Below are 25,440 nucleotides of genomic sequence, written 5' to 3'. Positions count from 1 at the left end.
TAAAAGATAATAATAATAATATATTAAATGTTAATGCATGAATATCCATTGGCTAATAGATCTGTTGCACTTCCAGGGCAGGTAAAGAAAAACCTGTTGTATTAAGCGCTACAGGGTCAATGTGAATTACCTCTAATAAGGACATCTGCAGAATTAGATGCTGTGTGGTTTTTTTTTCTTACTGTCGTGTTTAATAACGGCAGAAATACCTGTTCATCCTCACTTCCTTAAAAGGCTGGAGAACCCCATGTCAAAAGAGAAAAGGATTTTCCTTCAGGGAGAAAAAAGACAGAGCCAGTATAGAGAGGAAAAGCGTGTCTGCCGCATATAGCTGCCGGCTTTCCATACGAGCCATGTTATTCGAGTAACGGAAGAGAGGAACGATCCGTCTTGCACCTATAAAAAAAAAATCACCTGCAAATGGGATGTAGAGATAAAATCATTCAGTGGCACATGGCTCTGCATGCACTGTTGCTTTAAATTCATTATATATATATATATATATATATATATATATATATGAACCAAACATTTTACATTACAACCACTACAAACGGCAGCAGATTCTGCAGCACTAAGAGGGAAGAATACAAAATTACCAACAACATTTATAAAACGAACAATAACAAACGTGAAGTACAGAAATAGAAGAGCGCCTCGCTCTTGAAAACTTACAATATATTAGAGTATAATATCAATATATAATATAATATCAATTTCCCTACAAATGTTGCAAAAAACCATGCTAAAATAAATAGCAATATTAAAAGTAATAATATAAGAGAACAACTTATATAATATTATATAAAATAATATTATATAATAATTTCTTCTGATACTTGCATGCTATGGAACTTTTTTTGTCTAGGTGTATATATATATATATATAATGTATATATCTGCTTTATATATGTTTCATTGTTAAATGAATGTAAGTAAACAGTCTGACCATATGGGCAAATCAGGCAAATGCCGGTGCCCACTGTGTACCTTTTTTACCTCTCATGGGAGATCCCGCGTGTCGAATATACACAGTCACACCCAGCTGAAGAACATAGCGTGCAACTACTTATAAGGAACCGGCAACCACATTTTAGCAGCCACCGGCCTCAAGGGGCTATTATAATGCCCAGTCTGATCCTGAATATAGTTAATTGCTCTGGAGTTTATGTATAAAAATGAGTTCTTTTTTTAAAAGTGGTTTATCACCATAGGAAACAATCAGCAGGGCCATTAAAAAATTCTGGAAGTAACGCTGATGAGACAAAGGAGTTAGAGAGCGAATACTTAATTTTATCCCAAAAAGGCTGGAAGCATTTGGCTCCCTCTAAAGTTACAGACAGTCTGTCGGCCCTGAACCCGTATAATAGTTGATGTTTTAAAATGAAATCTCTCCCAAATGCCTCGGGTCACTGAAATAATGAGACATTTTTCTGACTTGCACCTTTTTTATTACACCAATATTGCCAGGCAGAACGATGGCCTAACAGTACACACCTGTCTGGATTTTGTGGGGTTTCTTTCTGGTGGCAGGAGGGGTGTAAGTCTTTCTTCCCGTTTTAAAATTACAGTTTTCGTTATAAAGGGTTTAATTTATTCCGAGCAGTTTAATATGTGCAATTTTCATGACTGACCCTTCTGTTCTCTTGCCAGCTACACGGGTACTTAGAAAGCGAGCCGCTTACCATCCAGCTGTTCATTGGGACAGCAGACGATCGCCTGCTGCGGCCCCATGCCTTTTACCAGGTCCATCGCATCACCGGCAAGACGGTTTCCACCACAAGCCATGAAACAATCATCTCCAACACCAAAGTCTTGGAAATTCCACTCCTGCCTGAGAACAATATGAAAGCCATGTAAGCCCCCAGCCACCTGCTTGCCAGGCACACGCCCTTAGTCTTTACCCCCTTAGGGATTTCAATATGTGCTAATTTTGTTACATAAATCCTATAAATAATCCAGCTTTTCTCAATCAAGGCAGCAAAGCTCTTTTGAAGTACCTCTCCCCAGTTTACCACCTTAATAAACCTCCAGAATGTTTCTGAGCACCGATTGCCTTTGGTTCTCGTGTTTCAGCTTGTGTGCCTGTTGCTTTTTTTAAAACGTGTCTCAGTTACAGAGCTGTAAATATCTTCCACTTCAGCCCCAGCGTTCACTTTATGGCGGGACACTTCTTGGATCTTGTATTCTGAAGTGCAGTGCTTTTTCAAGCATCAAGGATTAAACTCCACAAGAGAAAAAAATATATAGCAGTGCAGTAAATATCCATTCTTTGTCATTAACTGGTTAAATTTGCACTTTGTGATTTCATCGTTTTAAAGAGTATTACAGATCGCAGGTGCATTTTGTGCTGGAATAAGTAACGCACTCATAAATATTACCAACATTTCAAAAAGAACCGTGCTTAATATCTGGAACTTTACCTCCATCCAGAACCAAGGCAAGAACCATGAACTGGTTAACAAGAATAAAAAAGCCATGAAAAGTGTAATTGTTGGCTCATCACCTCCATCATTACTATGTACAGTTCTATTTAGAGATGCACAAAAACTGTATTTAAGAATAGGTATGTGATTATATGCAAACGATGGGCAAAGGTTAGATCTATATAGTCCACAAGTATAAGGATAACTGAAATGTCCTCCTAGTCTGGCATTTTCACTGTTATCATTCCATAGTTCTAGTTCCAAACCCACTGGAATAAACAAGCTCTACTTCAGTGATATCCAATATTACCATGGGGTGAGACAAATATTTTAGGCTTGAATGATGTTGGAATGATGTCATATGATACAATCTGCGGTGGTTTTACACTGGCTGAAGGCCACGCAGGAAGCCTTAAAGGCTACATCCAGCCTATGGGCTGGCAGCTGAAATGTTGAATGTTAATTTACGATGAACGTGGACACATATAGAATGGGATTGTATTATTGAGCTGAAAAGAATGTATCACCTTTTCTTTTCCAGAATTGATTGTGCCGGTATATTAAAGCTTCGTAATTCTGACATCGAACTGCGAAAAGGAGAGACCGATATTGGAAGAAAGAATACAAGAGTGCGCCTGGTATTCCGTGTACACATTCCACAAGCCAACGGCAGAACTCTAACCCTACAAGTGGCTTCAAATCCCATTGAATGTTGTGAGTTATTTTTACATTTCTTATCCCCTAAAAAGCAAAACGTTATACCTTGCAGGTGAAACGTGTAGAGCTAAGATTATATAAATACCTGAATTATTGTGGATAATAAATCACATTTGTTGGATAAGTGTATCTGCATGCATACATACAACCAAAGCAATAAGTGATACAAGCCTAAAAGAATATTGTGTCCAAATATTTATATTCAAACAAGTATTGTGTGACGTGTAAAAATACATATTTTCATATTTAATATTTCAACTGATTTGACTGTTTCTGTGTGAGCTTCAAAAGGTATGTTGCACCCCAATAATCACCTTACCCTTAACTAATTTGCATTTAGTTTAAGGTTTTCATGGTGTTCTGGAGATCTAATCGTTGCCTATGTATACAGTCCATTATTTAATGCTTTAATATAGCGTGTAATATTTTTTTACAGCCCAGAGGTCAGCCCAAGAATTACCTTTGGTGGAAAAACAGAGCATAGACAGCTTCCCAGTGATTGGCGGTAAAAAAATGATTTTGACGGGACATAACTTCCATCAAGATTCTAAAGTGATTTTTGTAGAAAAAGCACCAGGTATGCATTATAATGACAATTTTGAGATACGAATAAGTCATCACTTGTACATTGCACACCTTGTTTCCCTGTAGGCCTATTACACCTGACATATTCAGCTATATATATATCAAAAGGCACTTTATCTGACCTTTGGTAGATGAGGGACAAATCTTTTTTTTTTTTTAATTAAGAAATATGAATCGAACGTCTCACAAGTAACTTCCATACAAAAAACTGTGATGAGTTATTAGCAGTGGCTACCAAGCCTTTGATAGTAATAATCCACATTCACATAGTACATTGTATAGTGGAGGCTGGACTGGTTGCTTAAAAAAGAGACGGTAAATAAGTAGAAGAGTTAAAGGGTTATCATTTGAAAATACTAATACACGATGCGCCTAGCTTTACTATTAGGCTCAATGCAAATACGTATTATATCCTTTGATATATATATATATATATATATATGCCTCTGATTTACATTTACCGACCTCTGGATCTCAGTTTTAAGTTACAGCTGAACCGCACCATTCACATTCAATAGAATTGTTATTTTATCTTGGTCTTCACGTTTACATTATCTGGAGCACTTTGCTGCGATTAACTGATTTGTGTAAACATATACTTTGAGTAATTGTATTGTGCGCCAATTAAGAAAACCCACTCCGAAAAAAGCCTCCCATTCAACCCCCTCAATAGGCGTTAAAAGCAAAGAAAAAGGACTCAAGGTGAGCCCTTCTTTAATCATCCCCTCGTGTCTTTTTAACCCATGGTTTGTTGGGTGGGTTTTTGCATCATATTGCCCATGATGTTATTGAAAAGAAAATAATTAGTTGCTATTCTACGTTCTGAAAGGGTTACACCTCCTTCGTAAATATCCTGGACTTAGCTTTTAATGGCAATTAATGTGAGACAAAATACTTGCGTATCCAATGGTGATGCATCATTCTAAAGCAATGCTTGTTTTAATTGTATTTTGCGCACGGCCACTTAAATGTAATTGAAATTAAAAAAAAATAATAATAATAGTAATTTTAGTTAATTAGCCAGCTGCAGTATCTCTGGCACCAGGTGCTTTCTTCTTACCTTCAAGAGTACAAACAAGGGAAGCAGGTAGCAGGCACCCTGCATATTGCTGCTGGGGGGTCTCCTATTCATTTGACGACTAAGGAGATTTGTTCTTTGAAAATTAAAATTAACTTAAAAGTTAATAACATTCCTAGTGGGTTTCGGCTAATAGAATTAGAGAAGGTTAGTCATTATTATAAATACCTTAGTAAAATCATGCAAAATAATGAATGCTTCCTTAGAAAAAAAAATAAATCATACTAGGTGGATTCAAAAGGTTCCTCACTTGCTATTTTGCAATTCCATAAAAATCAGCATTTTAATGGGTAATTATAATCTGTAGTAAGCAACATTGAAAGGCGAGCAGTAGGGGTGCAATTACCTAAAATAAGCTGCAAAGAAAGGGCAGTTGAAGTGATCATGGAATGGTCACCTCCGTCCTTGTTTAACAGTTTTATTCCCAGAGGTTTAACTCTCTACATGCTAGAAGGAGTTCTCCATCATGCTATATGTGTGGCTCTTTCCCTTTTGGCTCTCAGAGGGTTAAAACACCTCAGCGTTTCAAACATACATAACATCCTGTAGATTAGGTCCTGGAGGATTGTACTTACAGACACCTTGGAGGTTTGAGGCTGTTTACAGCACATGGAAGCCTTGCCGTGACAGATGCTTCTGTACGCAGCATAAAATGTGGTGCTAAGTACTCGCTATGTACTGGTCCTAGTTAAAGGGAACTGAACCTCTGATACATGTGTTGCACATATGCCATAGCTTATAGGCCAACCAGATGCGTAAGAAAAATGTATGATGCATCCGGGCTGTAATAAAATCATTACACCTCTGCACATTACAGTATATTTATAAGTGCCCCCACCCTCCGTAAACCCTACTTTGGACAACCTCTATGAGAAACAGATCTAACAGCAACAACAAGCACTGACTATTGTGTAGTTTATGACTATATGGACCAAGGGAGATGTGTAATTGCCCAGATTTCAGTGACTTACCGATAGCTCCCAAATGCCCGTGCATCCTATATTGCTTTCGGTGAATGTATACTTTCCAAAAAAAAAAATGAACCTGACTCCTAAAAATTTCTGTCTGGCTCCATATTATTTCTCCAGCCCACTAGACGTTACATACCATCAGAACACATTTCCTACTATGCAGCACTATATGCGTGCAGTGAGTCATATACAGATCAAATTTTTCTTCTGAGTAACATATATTACAAGTTTGCGACGTGTCTCATGTCTGTGGCTGGGAGCTGTGGAGTCTTCAGAGCTGCTGATCAATACAGAACTATGTTGATGTAAGGACTGTATGCTGGCTCGCCTCCTGCCATGTAAACACCGGCTAGAACGTAATTGTCTTACCCGGAGTTATGATTAAATAATAGGCTAATGCTATTGGGTAGAAAAGGTGTTGAAGGTGCTGGTGGCCTGTTACACGCCCGTCTGACATTTCTCCTGTCTGTTGCAAGAGTAGCTCTCAGCTGAAGTCTCCTGAGGCATGGTATTATCCTGTGCTGGTGAATAGCGGGTCTCTGTACTAACAATGACTCATTCCAAGGGAATCCCAAAAGAACAATCGTGTCAGAGCTTGAACTTCAATACTGGATAGCTGCCTTTTCTAATTAACCCCGTGCTTCCTTGCAATCTGTATTATTGTCATAAGACCATCAGACTCCAGACTGTAATACTGGATAAAAAAATATACTGGTAGTTTGGGTTATCTTGATCATTCATGGTAGGCCTTTTCATGGATTTTGCCAATTAAATCTCCAGGGCAATTTGAATACACAGGAAAGCAATCAGGAAGGACTGTAAGGAGGAAGGCTTAAAAAAACAGAGTGGCCTGAAATCGATGGAGGCACTACACTATAAAAAAGGATTAAGCAGCCACTTAGGGTCTCCACATGGTAAGGGGGCTTCATCGGAACCTCTGATGTTAATGTATGTTTAGAGGCACAATTGTTCAGTCTTTGGCTAGGGGAGTGGTGTTCGGTTGTGCCCACTCCTTGCCCCGGGTTCAACCTACTACCGGCCCACTACGGCCTACGTCCCATCCACTAATGGCTAACTGGGCACAGAGCCACCACTAATGAAGCCCCTACCTCAAAAGAAGGAAACCCTGGGTGGCCCCCTGCTTGAAATGAAAAACAAAACAAATATGAGTTTAATGAAATAAGAGTAACAACTAGTTGAATTAATGAAGGTCATGAAGAAGGGAAAGTGGAAGAATTATTGTTTTTGCCCATTTGAAAAATAATTAAATGCGTGATCATTGAATTACCGTATTGGCTCGGATATAGGCCGCACTTTTTCCCCCCACTTTAAGTCTTTAAAGTGGGGGTGCGGCCTATATTCAGGGTCTAGCGCCCGACGCCCGGGACATGCAGTCCCGGGCGCCGGGCAGGCAGCGGGGTTAGGATACAGATCCCCCGCAGCGGTGCAGGGGACCTGCATCCTACTCCCCGATACGCTCAGACAGCCTCCCCTGCCAGCACTTCCCACGGGGGGGGTGCCGGCACGGGAGGTTGTCTAAGCGCATCGTGCGGTTGTCTAACCGCACGATGCGTTTTACCTCTGGCCCCCCGCCTGACTTACCGGAGCAGACTCCCGGGTGTCTTGCGGGGCCGGCGGGGGACATCTACGCAATACGCGTATACAACTTCCGGTGCCGGCACATCCGGCACCGGAAGTTGTATACGCGTATTGCGTAGATGTCCCCCGCCGGCCTCGCAAGACACCCGGGAGTCAGCTCCGGTAAGTCGGGGGGCAGAGGAGGACAGTGGCAGCATATCTCGGGGAGGGAGGGAGGACAGTGACAGCATATCTCGGGGGGGGGGCAGAGTGGCAGCATGTTTTTTTGGTGCTTTTTTAAAGAAAAAATTCAAAGTATGTAACATCTCCCTATTAACCACTTCCATTCCAGCCACATATGTCAGAGAAAACAAAAACAGTTCCCATTTACCCAGGCAAATGGGACGGGGCGCACTTTGTATTTGTTAGATTTAGATGGGTTCATTAAGCGTGTTTTTCAGAGACAGAAAATAGATAACAATTAAAGAGTATTTATTGCAAACCTAATGTCACTATAGGGATACAAAAACCTGCTTCTTTTATCTAGCAAATTAACTTGTGGGTTCTGTAGAACCTTATTCCAGGAGGATCTTGTTGGCTATATGTCTAATAAGCCATTTTCTATATCACAGAACCACTTTTGTTACAAGATAGATCTGTATGCAGGTGCCATATACTGCATTTCCAATGGCATTTGCTTTAACAATGAAGGGTTTGCAAGCTTAAAATAAAAATCCCCATAAATACGTGGAAATAGCTCCTGAATCCAAAGAATTTTAGTCAACATTTTACAGCATTAAGCTCTACCCATGTTTTCCAGTGTCAATTATCCAAGTTAAATAAGCTTCAGGGAACCACAGCCCCCAGCCACCAGTAACAACTGAAAGCCAGCTACGCATTAGGGCTTCGTTCAGACAATCTCACACCACTGTTGCGTCCCTAGTTACACTTTCCATTTCCTGGTTCCTTTTTCTGTGTAAAGAAAGTCCTTCTTTCATGTATTTTCAGCCTTTTCCCTATTTAACTTTCACAGTTTTCGCTCATTGATAAAAACACTGGTCCTTTACCGAGTACATTTTTTAACATAAGCTTGATGGGGGAATTCAGAAGACATCATTGCACGCGTCGTGGAATGTCGCTTCTAATGTGATTTATTTAAATGCGGTAAATTAATCCGTTGCACTAGATCCACTGTACACCTTTTTTCTTCAATATAGACTAAGCAGTTGCAACCAAGATTTAATTTGCAGAAAAACAATGTCATTGAAATAAACAGGATCACTTTTTGTTCATAAACACAGGGGTCTCAATACACCTCCCACCTTAGCATTTGTAAGTCATGTGCAAGGAGATTTGTTTGGCCAAACACATCTCTTGCACAGCAACTTGGGGGGTGGTCGTTGGGGTAAGAAAAGGGGCAAATGCATATTGAGGGGTTCCATATAATCCCCCCATACATTTGCTGGTGGACACCGTGGAAATGTAGTGGGACCTCTAAGCTATCATATGCATTAAAGTGGTGACTGAAGTGTCCCTTTAATGAACTATGGATGAACAGAAACATCATCTTTTTTTCACGTTAAAATGATGTTCATCTGTTAATGCAATTAAGGATTTATGAAATATAATCCGCATGCACTAGTAGATGTTATAAAAAGTAGTATTTATTCCTTTGTTTATGAATTTTATATTATATATAAAATGGTTATATACTGTTTAGCTTTAATATGAATGGTGGTTAATCAGTGGCCAGTAGTAATGTACAGAACAGAGAATTTGTGGTATAATTGTTCTCTTATTTGCTTAGGTTTTAATGCCTTAACAGCTTGTACGTTTATGGATGTGTATTTCTGACCGCCTAATAAGATTGCATGATTTATATCAGTGTGATCTCCAAGCAAAAAAAAAAAAAGAATTGAATGGCTCCAAAATAAATGTATTTTTAAAGTGCTACTTTTGAATTGGAATATTTCATTGAGTTGATTAGTGGCAAAGAGGTGTACCAACAAGAGTACTTATAATATTAATCTGTGAGCGATTGTTCCATGCATAACTGTGGTTGACTAGGTTCCTCTTATACTTGCTTGTAATGATTATTTGAATTGGAGCACAGATGCAATCGAAGGCTTAAGATTTCAAGTGGTGTTTTGACGACGTGTGACGTGAAGGCTGATGGAGCTGAATCTTGGCCAAGCTCCATCTGGTAATAGATATAACATTCTTAGAGGTCTTTCCATGCTATTCTCATTGCCAATAGCAGTCATAGTTAAAAGGCCAGTGGACAGGAAAGTGTCACATTTCTACTCGTAATCAAAATATAATTCATGTGCAAAAAATATACATAAACATCAGCAATGATTCAATGAAGCTGTTTTCTCTCTTAAGCACAGTTTTAAATCCAAAGCAAATATAGCAAATTGCCATACATCATGTTTCCTAGCCAAGGAAAGGGGATCGTTGGTTGGGATATACAAGTAAAAATTACAGCTAAGACTAAATGGGATATTAGATACAAACAGTATCGCCAATCGCCAAGTCTAAAAAAGAAAAAAAAATATGCACAGACATTCTCAGAATTAAGGTAAAGCAATATATGCAACACTGGCAACCAGCAGCTAGCTCCCATCATGTACAGGTACACCCTTTTTCTTTTACATTTTGGCAATGGAACATGGACGTTGTAGTCCTACAACAGCTGCAGAGCTACATTGAAAGGGACAGGAACCAAGGACTGATTAAGGTCTGAATCTCTACATAAGGGAAACCGGGCAGACTAGATGGGCCAAGTGGTTCTCACTAAGTCTCTGTGTTTGGCTACCTCTTCCCTACATAATGTGTGGGCAATCATTTATGCAGAGGGAATACTTTGCATTTTCAGTATATTTTACCAATTGTTCTGTAGTCTGCACACTTCAACTGTTGATGGTACTCGAGGACATACTCTGGAACACTGGCTAATTAGACTTCATCAATGTTTTACCTAGGTAGAATCAAATTTTACGCTCTTCTGTACTTCATAATAATTTTTTGAACAAGAGAACAAACTGATATATTACCAAGAAAAGTATCATGTGCATCATTTTTTTTTTTACATGAAAATTGTACGTTATGGTTCATAATCATATTGATCACACCTATGTCTCTTTGGCTTCCTGTTTTCAATCTCTTACTTCCTCTTATGGTTGCTAGTAGCACGCATATTGAAAGACATTCTTGTGGAACATTGCTTTTGCTGAAAGCTGTTTTTTATTGTCTTATATCAAAAGCTGTGTCAATTCCACATCTCCTTCAGATCCTCTAGGTCTTTTGTCAAACAGATTAGTTCTGTTATTACATCCATGATATGACTGTATTATTATTATGATGAGCATTATTATTATACCCCTGTGCATCTACATAATGAACTACAATGGCATTTAGGAACCAGGCATGCATTTTTTTCATAGCCAGGTTGACTTGTTTTTAAGAGTCAGAAAGTAGGATATTAATATATATCACACAAATACTGTATATGCAGCAATATTTTAAAGACAGAGAGCAAAATGGCTCTTGGAAGGTGTCTAGGCTTGGGGAGAGGCATTGAATGGGATGGGAAGGCACAATGGAGAAGAATAACAAAAAAGGTGGGGAGACTTTTTTTTTAGAATGAAGGAAGAGAGAAAGATTGGCAGATGATAGAACGCAGTATCAGAGAAGAGCACGAGTAAAGAGATGGGAAGTGAGAGAAGAGATTATCTCTTGCATTGGAGAAGTTTAGGCAGAAGGAACCAACAGAGGGTAGAGTAGATTAGGACTCAGAACAGAAGGGCAAGGTGATAGAGCAATAGTGCGTCCAATGTTATGGACAACAAATGATATTATAGGACATTGATGATAATATTAATATTGTTAAAACAACAATGACATATTTATTTCATTGTTCTTTTATAATAAACCTATATATGTTTAATTGGTAATCAACATGAATAAAGTAAATTGTTAGTCTAGACTCATTTTATATTTTAGATTCATTTTTCTTAACTAGGGCACTAATGATTAGGAAAAACAGGATGTAGATTTGTCATAAACCACGTCCTTTTGAAATGACAACTTATCACAGTCATTCAAAATATCAGTGGCCATATCTGGGTTAGCTTCATTTAAGCAACCAGGTCAGCACTGGTTCAGGACAGGCTAAAGTTGTACCAGGGCAAAAATAGCAAGCACTACATTTATGTGGCTGTGCTATATTTGGATCGACGTTTATTGTTGCTGGAGCAAAAACAAACCGATCTGTGAATGCAGAGGCAGTAAGAAAGTGACAACGACACAAGTGACTACTGAGTTTCATTCTCGGGAAGTTTCCGAGCCTGTGGGTACGCTACTTAACACACAGCATTCTCAATAAATACAATTTCTTTAATTTGTTACTAAATATAGCATTCCCTTTATGGCACAAAGCAGTATTAATAACCGATAAGTCTTCATATGATTTATGGTTTGAATTTGTTTTTTCTGATGCTGGTAATGGAAAGTAGAAGATAGATTAGATTTTTTTTTTTCTTGTTTTTATACGCAGGTCCCAATTAAAAAATATAAAAACTTTCCAGACAATTCTGTTCTAAATTGAGAATGTGTATTATAAAAGAGCATATATTATATGCAGGATTTGATTAGGAAAGGACAAATTCCCATAATTCAAATTAATGATTAGATTGATAAGATAGATGGATATATATACCTAGATATAAATATAAGTATATTGATCTGTCAAATCCATTACATTTAAAGGCATGTATTTGGGAGTTCATGGGTGCAAGAATGCTGTAAATATTTATAGTTCTATAGTAGTCTTATTGCTTTGTTTTGTCTTTGGGGACATTTGCCACCAAAGTGTCCCCATAAATTGAAAATGCTGCAGAAAACACCATGTTTGTATTCACCTGCAAAAGCTATACAGGATAAAGTTTTTCATCATTAGCGAGAGGAAATAGAATGAGGGCAATAGCAATGCATGCCTCCATTTAGATTAACTTATAAACCGTGGAGTAAAATGATACAGTGGAAATGCACAGTGCACGCAGTCTTTAATTAAATTATCCCCGTAGAATCAAGTGTAGGAGATCACATGGAGCAGAACACGTAAGACCTACAATGTAAAAAATCAAGGACAGGATTACAATTGCTTATATTCAGCAGCAAAGTCCTGACACGAGTAACGCTTGACATGCGACCGTTCCAGCTGTGTTATGTCTGCAAGTCAAATTATTTGCATTTGAAATTGTATAAATTCTACTTGTTTAGCGTCTTGGGTTTTTGCCCAGTGATTTGGTTGAGATTTTCAGGGTGGGATAAAGGTAGGGTTTCTAAAAATAATTCCTTTTTTAAATACTATTTTAATATATTGAATGTCATTTTTTTTGTTTTTTGTTTTGAGGTATATTTTTATTGATGATCATGTAAGTAAGCAGGCGGATTTTCATAAAATATAGGTAAAGCAAAAATAAAAACCTAATAAATATTTTTCAAATGTATTGGACTAAAATGTCAAAGCCATGCTTGACACAATGATGATTGTATAAGGGGTAAATGTTTTGGTTTAATCCAATCAAACATATGGACCTTGGTTGATGTGTAATATATTTTGTACCTCATTCTGTTATCGTCTCTTTTATCCCTAACCTAACCTTTTTCTGCTGATGTTATATGGCTTCATCTTCTTCTACATGCTCCATTGAGTCATAGTCCTTTTGGATACATTACCCATTTTTCTCCCCCAAAATCTTATCCCTTCCACAAAAGTTGTCCTCTCCATTCTCCTGGTATCTACTTGAACATGTTTGCATTAGATTTTTTTTTTCATCCAAATGCACCACTGTCAATTATTAAGGCTGTTCTAATTTTAAAGGATGATTGGCAGTTCTAGCCCTCATGGGCCACTACTGCAAACACTGGTACTATGTTATATACATACATTTAGTATATGTTGTTACCTAGATTGTTACATATACAAATATCCAGAATATTAAGCAAACTGTACATATCTGCCCCCCCCCCCCCGATCTCTTCCACTAGATAAGCAAGATCAGCAGCACAGCAAAGCATCTGGTGGTCATCAAACTTCTTCCACTCCTCACTGCCAACTTCCAACCCCAAAATAGTGTGGCAGCTAGCAACGGTTTGTTGTTAATTGATTATGGGAAGTTGGCATCTCTCCGGTTACTAAACGAACATATAAAAATACATTTAAAGCGCATATGTCAGTTTTTGCTCATCAGATTATTATATATATATATATTTCTTTATATGTTCTCTACTTACAGTTTTTTTTCAAATTGTAGGATCATTTCTACTTTTACCATGGCTATTTGCAGTAGGGGTACATAATCCTGAATATGTTGTTTTGCCATTCACAAATTGTATTCAATAGGGCTGGAAAATCGAATACCCATGATCCTTAAAGATATTAAAATCATATGAGAAACACCTTAATATTGTAAAAAAAAAAAAGTTTTCTGTAATTGTGTTATTTTTTGTGCTGCAGAAATCAAGTGAAAATGAGCAAAAAATACAGTCACTGTTTTTGCAAGAAGTCCAATAGCAAAGTATATAATCCTCCCCCATAGAGCAGATGTGGCAGGCTTACAATGGAAACTTCTGTGGCTTGTATGTCCTCAGGCATAGCCTAACGAGAGAGGCTGTCCTGTTGAGTTTGTGGGCTGCAAAATATACGTAGGCATTAGAATAAAAAGCCTGTACTGTTCTGCAGGGTCATTTTCATAAATGGGCCCCCACAAATTGCTCTATTCCCCTTTTTTTTGGCGTATGTGTGCAATTCTGCAAAACATGTTTACTGTAAGGGGCTGACGTAGCGGTCTTAGGTTTCCCTCCTGGACTTGCTCCCAGCTCATGGGCGTTGAGATTTCCCTGTTGGTTCTCTAGACGTAATATGAGGAATTGTCTACTTTTTTCCCCTCTACGTCTGTATCATAACAGCTCCCGCTCTTTATGTTTTTCTTAAATAAAATGTCACTACTTCTTAATGAGTAGACTATTCCTTTTACAACTGAAAAGGTCTGGACATTCTCAGTAGAATTCCTGCAGAAACTAAAACTATTTCTCTTATTAGCTTCCAGCAGACGGCCAAAAGACTAAACAGAGTTCAGGTTTTATTTTTGTATAACATTGTGCATTTTAAGATATAAACTAATTTTTGTTTCAAATTTGCCCTTTTCAGAATAATAATGAAAAATAATTCAGTGGCTCTTAGGAGTTTTGCCAAGAAATATTACTTGCACAGTGTATACGTATTTAAAGTGTAATTTAGTGAACTTAAATTTTAGGGGGAAAAACCCATAAGGCTGATCCTTTTAAAATTTGAGTTTTGACTTTAACACAAGCAAGTTGCTTAAATACTAACTTGTTGTAGAATCTACATTCAATTAGTACTATTTTATTAAATCAGATTACATGTAAAATATGATATTTTTTACATAAAACAAAGAGAAAAAACAAAACAAGAACATACCTTTATAACAAGCTAGCAAAGCCATCATAGCATCCAAAATCTGACATTAGGCTGGATTTGGTGCCACAGATAAAGTATTTCAATAGCAATTCTTGAATAGATTATAATTAATCTATAATTAATTAAGAAAAAATATATAGCGAAAGTGATACATTTTAAGTTAGTAAATCAATCAGGACCAATGTTTCTATGGACCATTGTTACTTATTTACTTATAATCAATTTATCTCTGGTGTTCAATTTAGCTCATATGATCTACAGACATGGTGCATTTTATGTGAATAAGAAATTAAAGGCATAATGATGTCTCTTAGCATTTTGATTAAAGTAATAATAAAGTGCTTGGTGCTTAACCAAAATAATTCCAAAGATGAGCAGGTGAACTGATATGATGTGTGTAAGGGATACTATTGTTAAACTTTGACCTTGAGAGATCTCACCCTCAACTGATTAAAAGTTGGTTAAGAGTTGTCAATGCTAGTCTACAAATAATGTCTTTTCTAAGCATACCCTACCATGCTCATCACACACATTACCCAGTCAACACCACACCAGCTGTTAACCTGTATTAAGATAGAAGGGCCTGATATTGGAGTCACAATTGGGAGAACTGCATATAAGATCACCATGTGTGGAATGCCAGCTCAGACTGTAACCAGTAAGCATTTGCAGCATAGTTTTCTGAAAGGAGGGTGATCAGTGATGCTGGATCACTCTCCTTTCAGTACCTGGAAAGCTTGTGTTTAGTGAGTCATGTAGACACACAGATGCTACCACTGGATGGGAGAAAAAGTGATCAGATAAGTTGTTTAAGATACTTTTTGGGCATTCAGTGGTGTGTGTGACTAAGAATGGCATCTGTGTGGCTAAGAGTTGTCTGTTTATGTTGGTGTGGTTGAGAGTGGTCGGCATTGTTTAAGCAGTCTGATATACATGTATGTTTACACAAGAATGATATACCATTTCATTAAATCTTATATAATATAGAAATATACTTTTATTAATAAGTTATGGTGGGTAAAATGTGCATAATACTCCTGCTGGACCGTTTATCCTCTTTAATTCTTGGTAAGATTTTGTTCTGTTCCCTGTAGTTCAAGTTCATCCATACTGATTATCCGGTTGCTACTCTCATGCAAACTTGTCAAGGTACTTGATAAACAACAACTTGTATATTAAATAAACAGTTGCCAGCTCAAGTTCAACTCAGGCCAACTCGGCTCAACTTGAGTTCCATTTGACAGCAAATATTCAAGAGTCACGTTAAGTAGTTTCAAATTAGTTTCTTCTAAGACTCGCCGAAGACAACTCCAGATTTACAAGAAAGATGAACTTGGGGCAGTTCAAATAGATATTTTTTCTGAACTGTATGATGTGTGATTAACGCATGTTTTCTGCAAGCTTTTCCATGTAACTTGTACCATGCATGCCCCACTGTATCTGAAGGTCAATGGATACAACAGATAAGAAATGTTATATAATGACTCTACTGCAGTCACATTTGAGTAATGAGATGGTGGCGGTGGTAAGCTTTAGCATTGAACACATGGTGACAGATGAGAAGACCATAGATGCAAAAGCTTGTCTGCATAACTGTTTTTTTTAAAGCTCTTTCAAATGAAGATAAGCTAATTTAACATAACAATTGTTATTGTCCATTTAATAATAATCTTGGAAGAGGGACTACTAATTCAGTGCTCTTTCATGTCAGCGTAGGGTTAAGCAGCATTGGAGTATAAATAGTCAGTTTCTGCCTGGCACTTACTTTAATAAAAAGCACCATATATCTCAGACAGAAAGAATAAAACCAGTTTTGCCAATGATTAAAAAAAATAACATCTGGTATATAAATCTGTGCAGTGATCCCCAGAAGCCCTTAAACTTTCATTTTGTTTAGTTCTGGCAGACCTAATATAAACTACTGCTAGAAGGATCTGAATACTGGCATTGCATATACTTTTTTCCTCCAACCACTGCAAAATCTATTCAACCTTTTTTTTATATATTTTTTTTTTATAGCTTTGAGCTTTGGGAACATAGGAGTGTAAAACTGAAAAGAAGAAACACAGCACTTCATTACAGAAGGGCAGGTCTCTTTACATGAGAGCTCCAAAGTCATTTGCCTGAGAATGCAAACGAGCCTGATATTTCTGAACTAACACAAATATCTGAATTCTGTTTAAAACAGTTTTTTTTTTTTACACAAAGAGACTTCTGTACACAAAATATGATTATTTCAGACGTTTGCAATAAATCAGGTCACTCTGCATGTGAATAGTCTGTATGTATGGGGCGTGAGAGTCAGTACAGAACAAAAAGGGCTTTCAGTAAGAGCTTTCCGAAAGACTGTTTTTTTTTTTTTAAAGCATGCAAAAGGCTGTGCGGTCAAGTTCAAAATAACTAATATTTGCATTGCATTGCCTGCATGCTGACATACATACCCTGAAAGGGTTGCAATGGATTACTGACGTCCACAGGTGGTATCTGGTATCCTGAGATCTGGAGATCTGGCTGAACCAAGGGTTGTTTAGTGGAGACTGGGGATGATGGCTATATGACAAGAACAATATTCACATATGGCAGATAAGAGGTTAAGTGCAGTGTTTTCTCAGCCATATAGATTCAGATTACATTACACATAGTTTGCCATTGAAAAAGTACTTTTTAGATCATGCCACCTCTACTAACAATACAAATAGTTTGTGAATATTTTTTGTCTTGGGGCAATTAGTGTACTCTGGAGTGGCTTTTAATAACATTTAATCATGCATGTGATAGGCATATGGTAATCCTGAATCTAAGATGAGATCAAGGACATTCCTTATATGAAATTCATGAGTTTCTGTGTAATCTTTAATCATGACAATATTGCAAACTCTGGTAGAAGTTTTGTTTTGGATTCGATATTCGTCACTAGCCAATATTTTATACTGTTCATTGCTCTGAGGTTTTAAAATAATGCCCCCAGATCCCTTAAACCAGTGGTGTTGGGACTTAGTAGCCACAGACCTGAAAGAGGTTTAGTTTAATTGGCCTGTAATACCCAACAGATAACAATGGGTACCGTTGTGCAATGCGCAATAAGTGATCAGGAAAACATGATTTTTTGCTGCCACCAAGACATATCCACGCAATGAGGGAGGGTGACTCTCGTTTGGGCAAGCTGATTAAACAAAAGAGAGTTGTTCAAGTTAAATATAATTAGTGCTGGGTGAATGTAATAGGTGGGTGCATCCCAGGCATTATGAACGCCATTTAGTGTGTACGGGAAAAGCACTAGACAGTGCAGATAGTTATATCTACCTGTACGCAGGTATGGATATCTCTGTGGGGTATTTGCTTTAGGCATTATTTTGAATTATTAATAAAACTTTTGGTTAATGGTCTCCAACAGCCTTTCATGACCAACACACATGATAGACAAAGTTTCCAAGCTTTGTAATGGCCACTTGACTTTAATACTCCTCATGTGTTATTAACTTCCAAAAGGATTGCCATTGATGCTCTGTCCTTTTGTGGACCCATTACGTGGACCCATTACCTTCTCTAGCATTTCATTCCCTTCTAAATCGAATGTACTTTTTATATAGGGTAGGAAATGTGGCCACTGCTGTCCAGTGACTAACCATCACTTTTTCTTTAGTTGATAACGTCATGAGCTTCATCACCAGAAGACTCAGATTGATAGTGGTGTGTACCACTGACTTCAGGTGTTTCTGCTTCTGAGTTAGGATGCCTAATTTGGTTGCTAAATTATATTTCAGTGATTGGAACCCATGGTGCTGCCAATAATTTGTCTAAATTTTTAGTTTGTTAAATTGAAAACATATGTTATATAATATCAGCAGAGTTCTTATTGAGCACCCACTTTTCTCAGCTTGATCATACTCCAGTAAAGGGCGCTTATTCCAGAAAGCCATCCATCTGTGTAAGATAAATAGGAACTGGCTGTAGGTTCTACTGTGCTGAAAAAAATAAAATAAAAATAAAATATATATATATACTGTATATATCTATAGATAGATAGATAGATGAATCAGTGAAATCTTCACTGAAATATTTTCTGACATAAATAGAAGTTCCAGGTTTCATTTTGTACTTCTTAACAATTTTATCCTATTAATGTAATATTACATCACGCTATGAGATTTGTTCCAACTAAGGAATGTTCTAAACGCTAAAATAAGTGGTTTCTTTAGTATGATTTTTTTCCACATTAACCGCATATTCACATATTAACTATGAAGGGGTAATCTATCTCTGTTTCTGCAGAATCAGGCATGTATGTGCACTGTGCAAAATACCGTACTTCATGTAGTCTTATATCTGACGATGTCTGTTGTCCTGCAAACTACCTGGTGTTCATTCACCTAACCCAGGGTTTGACGTAAGTTTACAGTGTACAGATGGAACCTTGCTGTTCATTCACGCATCTTGTCCTTGCAGAGTGTTTGTGCATGAATCAATCAGTAGAACCCCATTGTTCTGCTGCTTCTCAAATTACTCACATTGGACAGTTCAGCCAGCTGGCATTCAGTTGCCATTTTGGATACCTGAACTGAATTCTGCTGACACCCACGTGGCAAAGTGATACTGCTGTGGGTGCATTTAGAACACACTACTGTAGTTGTCTGTATGTGCGCTCTGATTTGGCCAGGGAGTGCTGGTGACCAAACCGCCGTTTAAGTAAAAGAGCAGTATTTATGAGTGAAAATCTGCTTGTTTCACTGAAGAAGAACGTCGATGGCGAGAAGAACTTTTATCTCCTTGTGTTGCAAGTCTTTAGTAGAAGGAGAAGACTGCATCTGGCTCCATTGGCCCAATGCTGAGGACGTTATTTAATTAGAGCCTGCAACCGACTTATTTACAAATTAAAACACTACCACTGTTCACATACTTGTGTATGTTTTATTTCTAGATGGTCACCACGTATGGGAAATGGAAGCAAAAACTGACAAAGACATGTATAAGCCTGTAAGTACAAACAATTTCAGGCATCATCAATATTATTATTTTAATACTTGGTCCAAAGGACAGGTAGATAGCCAAATGTAGCTTTGTGCCTTACTTGTATAGTATTGTCATTTTTACCATTCCTTGGTATTTAACCCCTTAACGACAAAGCCCGTACATGTACGGGCTCAAAATGCATTGTTTTCAATGGGTTTAGGGACCGCCCATTGTCCTTAAGGGGTTAATTACCTTATAAATGTCAGATCTCCCCTGTTGGTAAAAAAAAATATTGTTTTTAAATTCCCTGCATACAATTGGTATTTGTGGGCATGCTGTGTTTCTTTAAAAGCCATATATCTCCCGTGGCTTATAAAATGCATTAATGACTGCGGTCTTCCTTTTATCAAGTCTGCAAATTATACATATGCATACAACATAATTCGCATGCAAATTCTTCCCTATAATTGACTTTATTGAACCATATGTTATATTTCCATTTAAATTGGAACTTATAAAATAATGTCATAATAATGTTTTGGGAGCCATAGCTGCTCAGCTCGAATGGGAAGCACCAATTTATTAGGCTACTAGGCATATTAATCATTTATAATCATTTATATTGACGGTTCTACGTGTGAAGAACCATTTAAACCAACACTTATGGTTTTGCGTGTGTTTAAACGACAGAATTCACTAGTTGTGGAGATCCCGCCCTTTCGCAACCAGAGAATATCCAGCCCTGTGCAAGTCAATTTTTATGTCTGTAACGGCAAGAGGAAAAGAAGCCAGTACCAGATTTTCACCTATCTGCCAGCCAATGGTAACACACTGACTCATGAAAATATTTCTTATGTCTCTGGAGTTTTGTGTTTCAATTGAGATCCTGTTAAACTTTACCATAAAAATGGGAAAGTCATAAAATAAGGGTTTTTTTGTGTGTATCTTGTATTATTCTTACTGATGTGAAAAGCACACTGCCCTACCTTTCCCTTTTCAAACATCCTGTTTAGTTGCCAGAAGCTCAGAGATATGCTTTATACGCTGAAGCCTTTTTACTGTCCTTGATGGCATGGCCTGCTAGCTAATTGAAGGACTTGTGCGACCTATAGTATTTCAGCTGACAGCATTCACTTTATAGAAGACAAATGTAGATTTAGAGAAGTGATTGGCTTTTCATTTTATTGTGATAAGAAGAGCTTTATGGAGATTTTAGCATTTAATCTGATTAACAAAATAATTCCTTTAAGGATAGATTTAAGCATCCTGGGTGGGCCACCAAAATTGGGTGGGGATAGGAAGAATAGACTCACCCCCATTTTTGGCACAGCTCTCTACAAACCTAGTAGAACCGTGACAATGGTTGTTGATCGGGGTGCGGCCGAAGAGGGAATAGGCGTACAGAGACTCTTCTCCCCTGCCAGGGCTAGAGGTCCAGCTATCTCTAACTAGAAGAAATCTATTTGTTTTCACACTAAGAGACGTGGATTTAATAGAATTTCATTTCACCAAGCCCAGCCCTGCAGGATTTGTTCATTAAAGTCTTTGTTCTGTCAAATCTGATGTAAAGGCTGCACTGTTATTGATGGAAAGAATTGTATACCACGTAACCAAATATTGTTTGACATGATAAATGCTGTTTTAGTATGTTTCAGGTCAGTCTTTGCAAGAGGATGACCTAAGTAAATTATTAAAAGCATTATATATATATATATATATAATATGTATACTACAGGGCTGTGTAAAGATTAATGCCCACTTTGAGGCATGTTTTTTTTTTTTTGTTAAACGCCAACCCCCCAAAAAGGGCTTGGCCACACCTGATTGAAATTTGATGTATATAGGTATGTCTCACTTATACAGACAAATACAGGAAAATTATACAAAAAAGAATATTTAAACACCCCTCAAGTTTTGAAATCATGTTTTTATTTTAAGCTTCGACCAAATAATCTGATGCAATTTGTGTAAGATAATGTGGATTTTTATATGTGAAATAAAATCATTTTTTGCCAAATATTTACAGTGCACTGGTTGCTAATCGCATGTAGTCATTTACAAAAGTAACATTTATTTGTCTCTTTCTGTGTATGGGTAATGTGGCTTCTTGTAAAAGCCAGAAGATGTGAAGATATATGATGTTTTATGGTCACAGAGCACTGAGTCCCATGCACAGTGACACTGATGTACAATAGAACCTTAGTCAACCAATCACTGAGCAGAAGTGCAGCTCAAATTCTGGGCCCTATTCATCAATGTATGGGTGGGATGTATATTTATTTGAACACCTGTTAGCTTGTTAATAAGCCCCTGATGCAACAAGCACACTGTCCATTTCTTAACACTACCCTGGCATCTTAATAGGGCAGTTTCCCAGGTGTCCTCCTCATCAGCCACCAAAGTGTAGTGGAGGTCTGTGCATCTGCCATCACAAACCTTCCTGCTAATGCTTCCTCATTCATGGCCTGCTGGAGCACAGTGCTGAGATTTAACATTGTTGACCAATGCACAGACCATGAAAGGAGGAAGTGTTAGTGGAGAGATCTGTGCCAACTTCCACCATCCTTTCACTTAGATATGATTGGGCTCGTGGTGGGCATGCTTGCCCTGGGCCCCATTAGATATGAGGACAGCCCTGAACTTACCAAACTGCTCCATTTCTTGTATCATACACCACTCTTGTTGATGTTAAATGTTCTCTTTATCTGTCCCCTCCAGATATATCACTTGCAGTATGGTTTTTTGAAGTCCCAGTCAATGTAGGCTCCCAGGTGAAAACAAATAGCCAGATATAGTAAAACATGCAGCACTGTTAAATTATTTTGGTTTTAGTGCTTTAATAATCTGCTTGACCTTGTTAGTTAATTTATTGTGTAAATGATTGTGCTTCAATCACACAATTCTAAACTTTGACACACAAATAATTGCATGTGGCTGGGGCTAATTGGTTTCCTATTACTGTAGGACCCTGACACTGACAAGCATTTGGTGGGCCAACACTTTGCCCAGAGTTGGGAGGACACAATAAACTATCATGGTGTAACTTTTTTGATGGTACCTGAATTTGGTCAGCAAAGCTTAGGAGAAATGCATTTTCAAATGTTTGAGTAATTGGGTTAATATACTTGAAAACATCTGACTATAACAGTTTAGAGAGTATAGAGAATGATAAACACTTAAAGTCACTAAACGCATTTATTTCTCGCCCTTCTGGTGCTCAGAAGGCTGAATAGTCCAAAACCAAGAGCTTTTAAATAGAATGGAATAGGAGACTTTCTTTCTGAGTTGTTCCAGAAAATAAAAAAAAATAAGACATTGCTTTTGATTAATATTAGATTTCTTATTCAAATCTCTGCATGTAACATCAGTCCTGTAACACAGCATCAAAATAAATATACCCCGTGTCCACTTAAGCCCTGTTAGTAGCCTGGGCAAATGGCCCTGTGCCCATTTAAATAAACAAGCATCGTTAAGCAGCTGTGGTCATCATGATTAGTCACAGTGGCTCAATACCAATTAAATGTATCTTTACCATTAATACCATGTATTAAAATAACCTCTCATCCAACACACACATACCCACACATATAAAGTACTGACCTTGAAAATCTGATAATCTCAGGCACCGGTGCCAGGTTAAGGACTAATGCTCTGCCAGCTAACATGACGAGTAAATATAATTCCGTGCAACAGGAGCCATTCATAAGTATAGGCCTCTTTGTTTTCCTAACTTGTTATGTGTCCTGTCCGTCTTTCCATGTTCTGGAACTATTTGATGTTTTTTCTTAAAAAGACAAAATATAGAACATTACAGTTGTTTTCTAATTTATTAATCAGAATGAAAAATTGTGCCCCCCCCCCCCCACACCAATGTCCTTCTAGGAGCTCAGAATATATGCTGGGTATGGGTGTATCACAGTGTTCTACAGCCCTAAAAGTCACAATAATGAATATTGAAACAGTGGAAAACGTAATTATTAAGTGTTTTTAAAAGAAATTATTATAAATAGGTCCTTCTAAAGCCCTGTCACCTGGTCATGACTCTAAACACAACCCTGAAACAGAAATGGCAATTGAAATGTTGGGAAGTGTTCAGATGTGTCTAGTTTTATTTTACTTGTAGCAGGTTGGCAAGTATGTCTGAAAAGTCCATAGGCATAGCTCTACGGAATTTGATGGCGCTATATAAAACAAAAAATAATAATAATACTGAGAATCACCCCCAGTGATAAACACCAACCACTTTGGGCAGTTGAATCTAGACAGAAAGTGCTAGATTCTTTTTAAAGATCTATAAATCTATAAAATTAACACTGAGCAATTAAATCTACATAACAATGCTTATTCACAGACTAGCATGCAGTGATTTGAAGCAAAGCAACCACTACATCTCCCATAAGATCAAAGAAAACATTCAAAGTAAGCTCAATAATTGATGAACCAGCCTTAGATTTCAAAGTGAAGTCGTGTAACTATAATGTCCAGAGATCTTCAGAGTTACAGTTGTTTGTACTTTATTCTATCACCTTTGTAGAGATTGATAAATAAGTCTTATATTTTGATAAGGTAATTATTCAGGATTGGTAGATTATAAATGTAATTAATGGTGATGTATGGATAGATGCAGGTGTAGGGTGGTAAATTGTATTGGCACAATGTAAGTGGTATTCAGTACGTTCGGGTGTGTTTCAGCTTTGTACAGGGCTTAAGCATTTCTAGACAACTTTTTTGTGGTCTGAAATGTATATGTTAACAAGTGCACTGCACTGAATCACTTTGTAGCGAATGCTTTATATTGCTTTCAGTGTTTTATTTATTTATTGCTGTCACAATCTAAAATCTGCTTCCGCAAAGCTGAGTTTAGACAGGGAGTCGAATCACAAACCACGCATTTTCCACTGTTACACCAATTAAGGTTTAAACCGGTCACTGAGCCCAAGTGTCTGGTTCTAACTAATACAAGTTAGTTGGAAGAAGAAACTAGTACAGTACCCACACGAAAAGAGATAGAAACTTACCAGACAACATGTAGAGTTGTTTTTTTAACTTAAAAAATGTAGCTCCCCAAAACTTATGCTGTAGAGTAATACTCTTCAATTTCCATAAATAAAGTTTTAAATCTGCTCAGATAGTTACCATATGCTTATCAAGTAAACTGTGTGTAATAATTCTAAGGTTTCAAATAATGGTACACAATTATTAAAAGCTAGCAAAGTTTGCAACCTCCAGGAAGACTGTTCCAGCCCTGTGACATCATACTTGCTAATGTTAAAGACCCTTTTCATTACCACTAAATATTTTAACACCTGACTGTGAATGAGATCACCAAAAGGGACCTGGGGAGCATGCGAATGGTTTTATGATAAACAATAAGGAGTAGCGTGACAGAATACAGGCCCGGTCATAAACTACAGTCCACTGGTCTCTGATTTTACTCTGTAATTAACTATATCGTTATCTCTTCCATCCTTACCATGAGATTAATGTGTTAAATTTTCTTGGAATAAAGACTGAGCAACTACTGGTTTTTAGCTATAGTAGTTTATGCTTTGAGTTGAAATTGTATTTATTGGTATCAAGAAGCGTATCCCAAAGTGGGTGTTCTTATAAAAATACATTTCATTACTT

At 37.4% G+C, this 25,440-nt stretch overlaps 1 protein-coding gene across 1 annotated transcript in view; it reads left to right on the top strand.

Annotated features, from left to right (window-relative positions):
• LOC149289601 (nuclear factor of activated T-cells, cytoplasmic 1-like) overlaps window positions 1-25,440 on the top strand; it is a 68,760-nt gene that overhangs the window by 23,638 nt on the left and 19,682 nt on the right. Inside the window, exons 4-8 of the mRNA XM_089490415.1 lie at window positions 1,654-1,856; window positions 2,968-3,140; window positions 3,580-3,720; window positions 19,781-19,836; window positions 20,503-20,635. Of these exons, the coding sequence (XP_089346541.1) occupies window positions 1,654-1,856; window positions 2,968-3,140; window positions 3,580-3,720; window positions 19,781-19,836; window positions 20,503-20,635 (706 nt within the window). The remainder of the gene's footprint in view (window positions 1-1,653; window positions 1,857-2,967; window positions 3,141-3,579; window positions 3,721-19,780; window positions 19,837-20,502; window positions 20,636-25,440) is intronic.

This window comes from Sceloporus occidentalis, unplaced genomic scaffold, assembly GCF_023333645.1.
Source record: "Sceloporus occidentalis isolate IW3139 unplaced genomic scaffold, rSceOcc1.0.p SCAF_44, whole genome shotgun sequence".
Lineage (NCBI taxonomy): Eukaryota > Metazoa > Chordata > Lepidosauria > Squamata > Phrynosomatidae > Sceloporus > Sceloporus occidentalis.
Note: the sequence above shows the minus strand (reverse complement) of the source record. Positions and strands in the feature narration are given on the sequence as shown.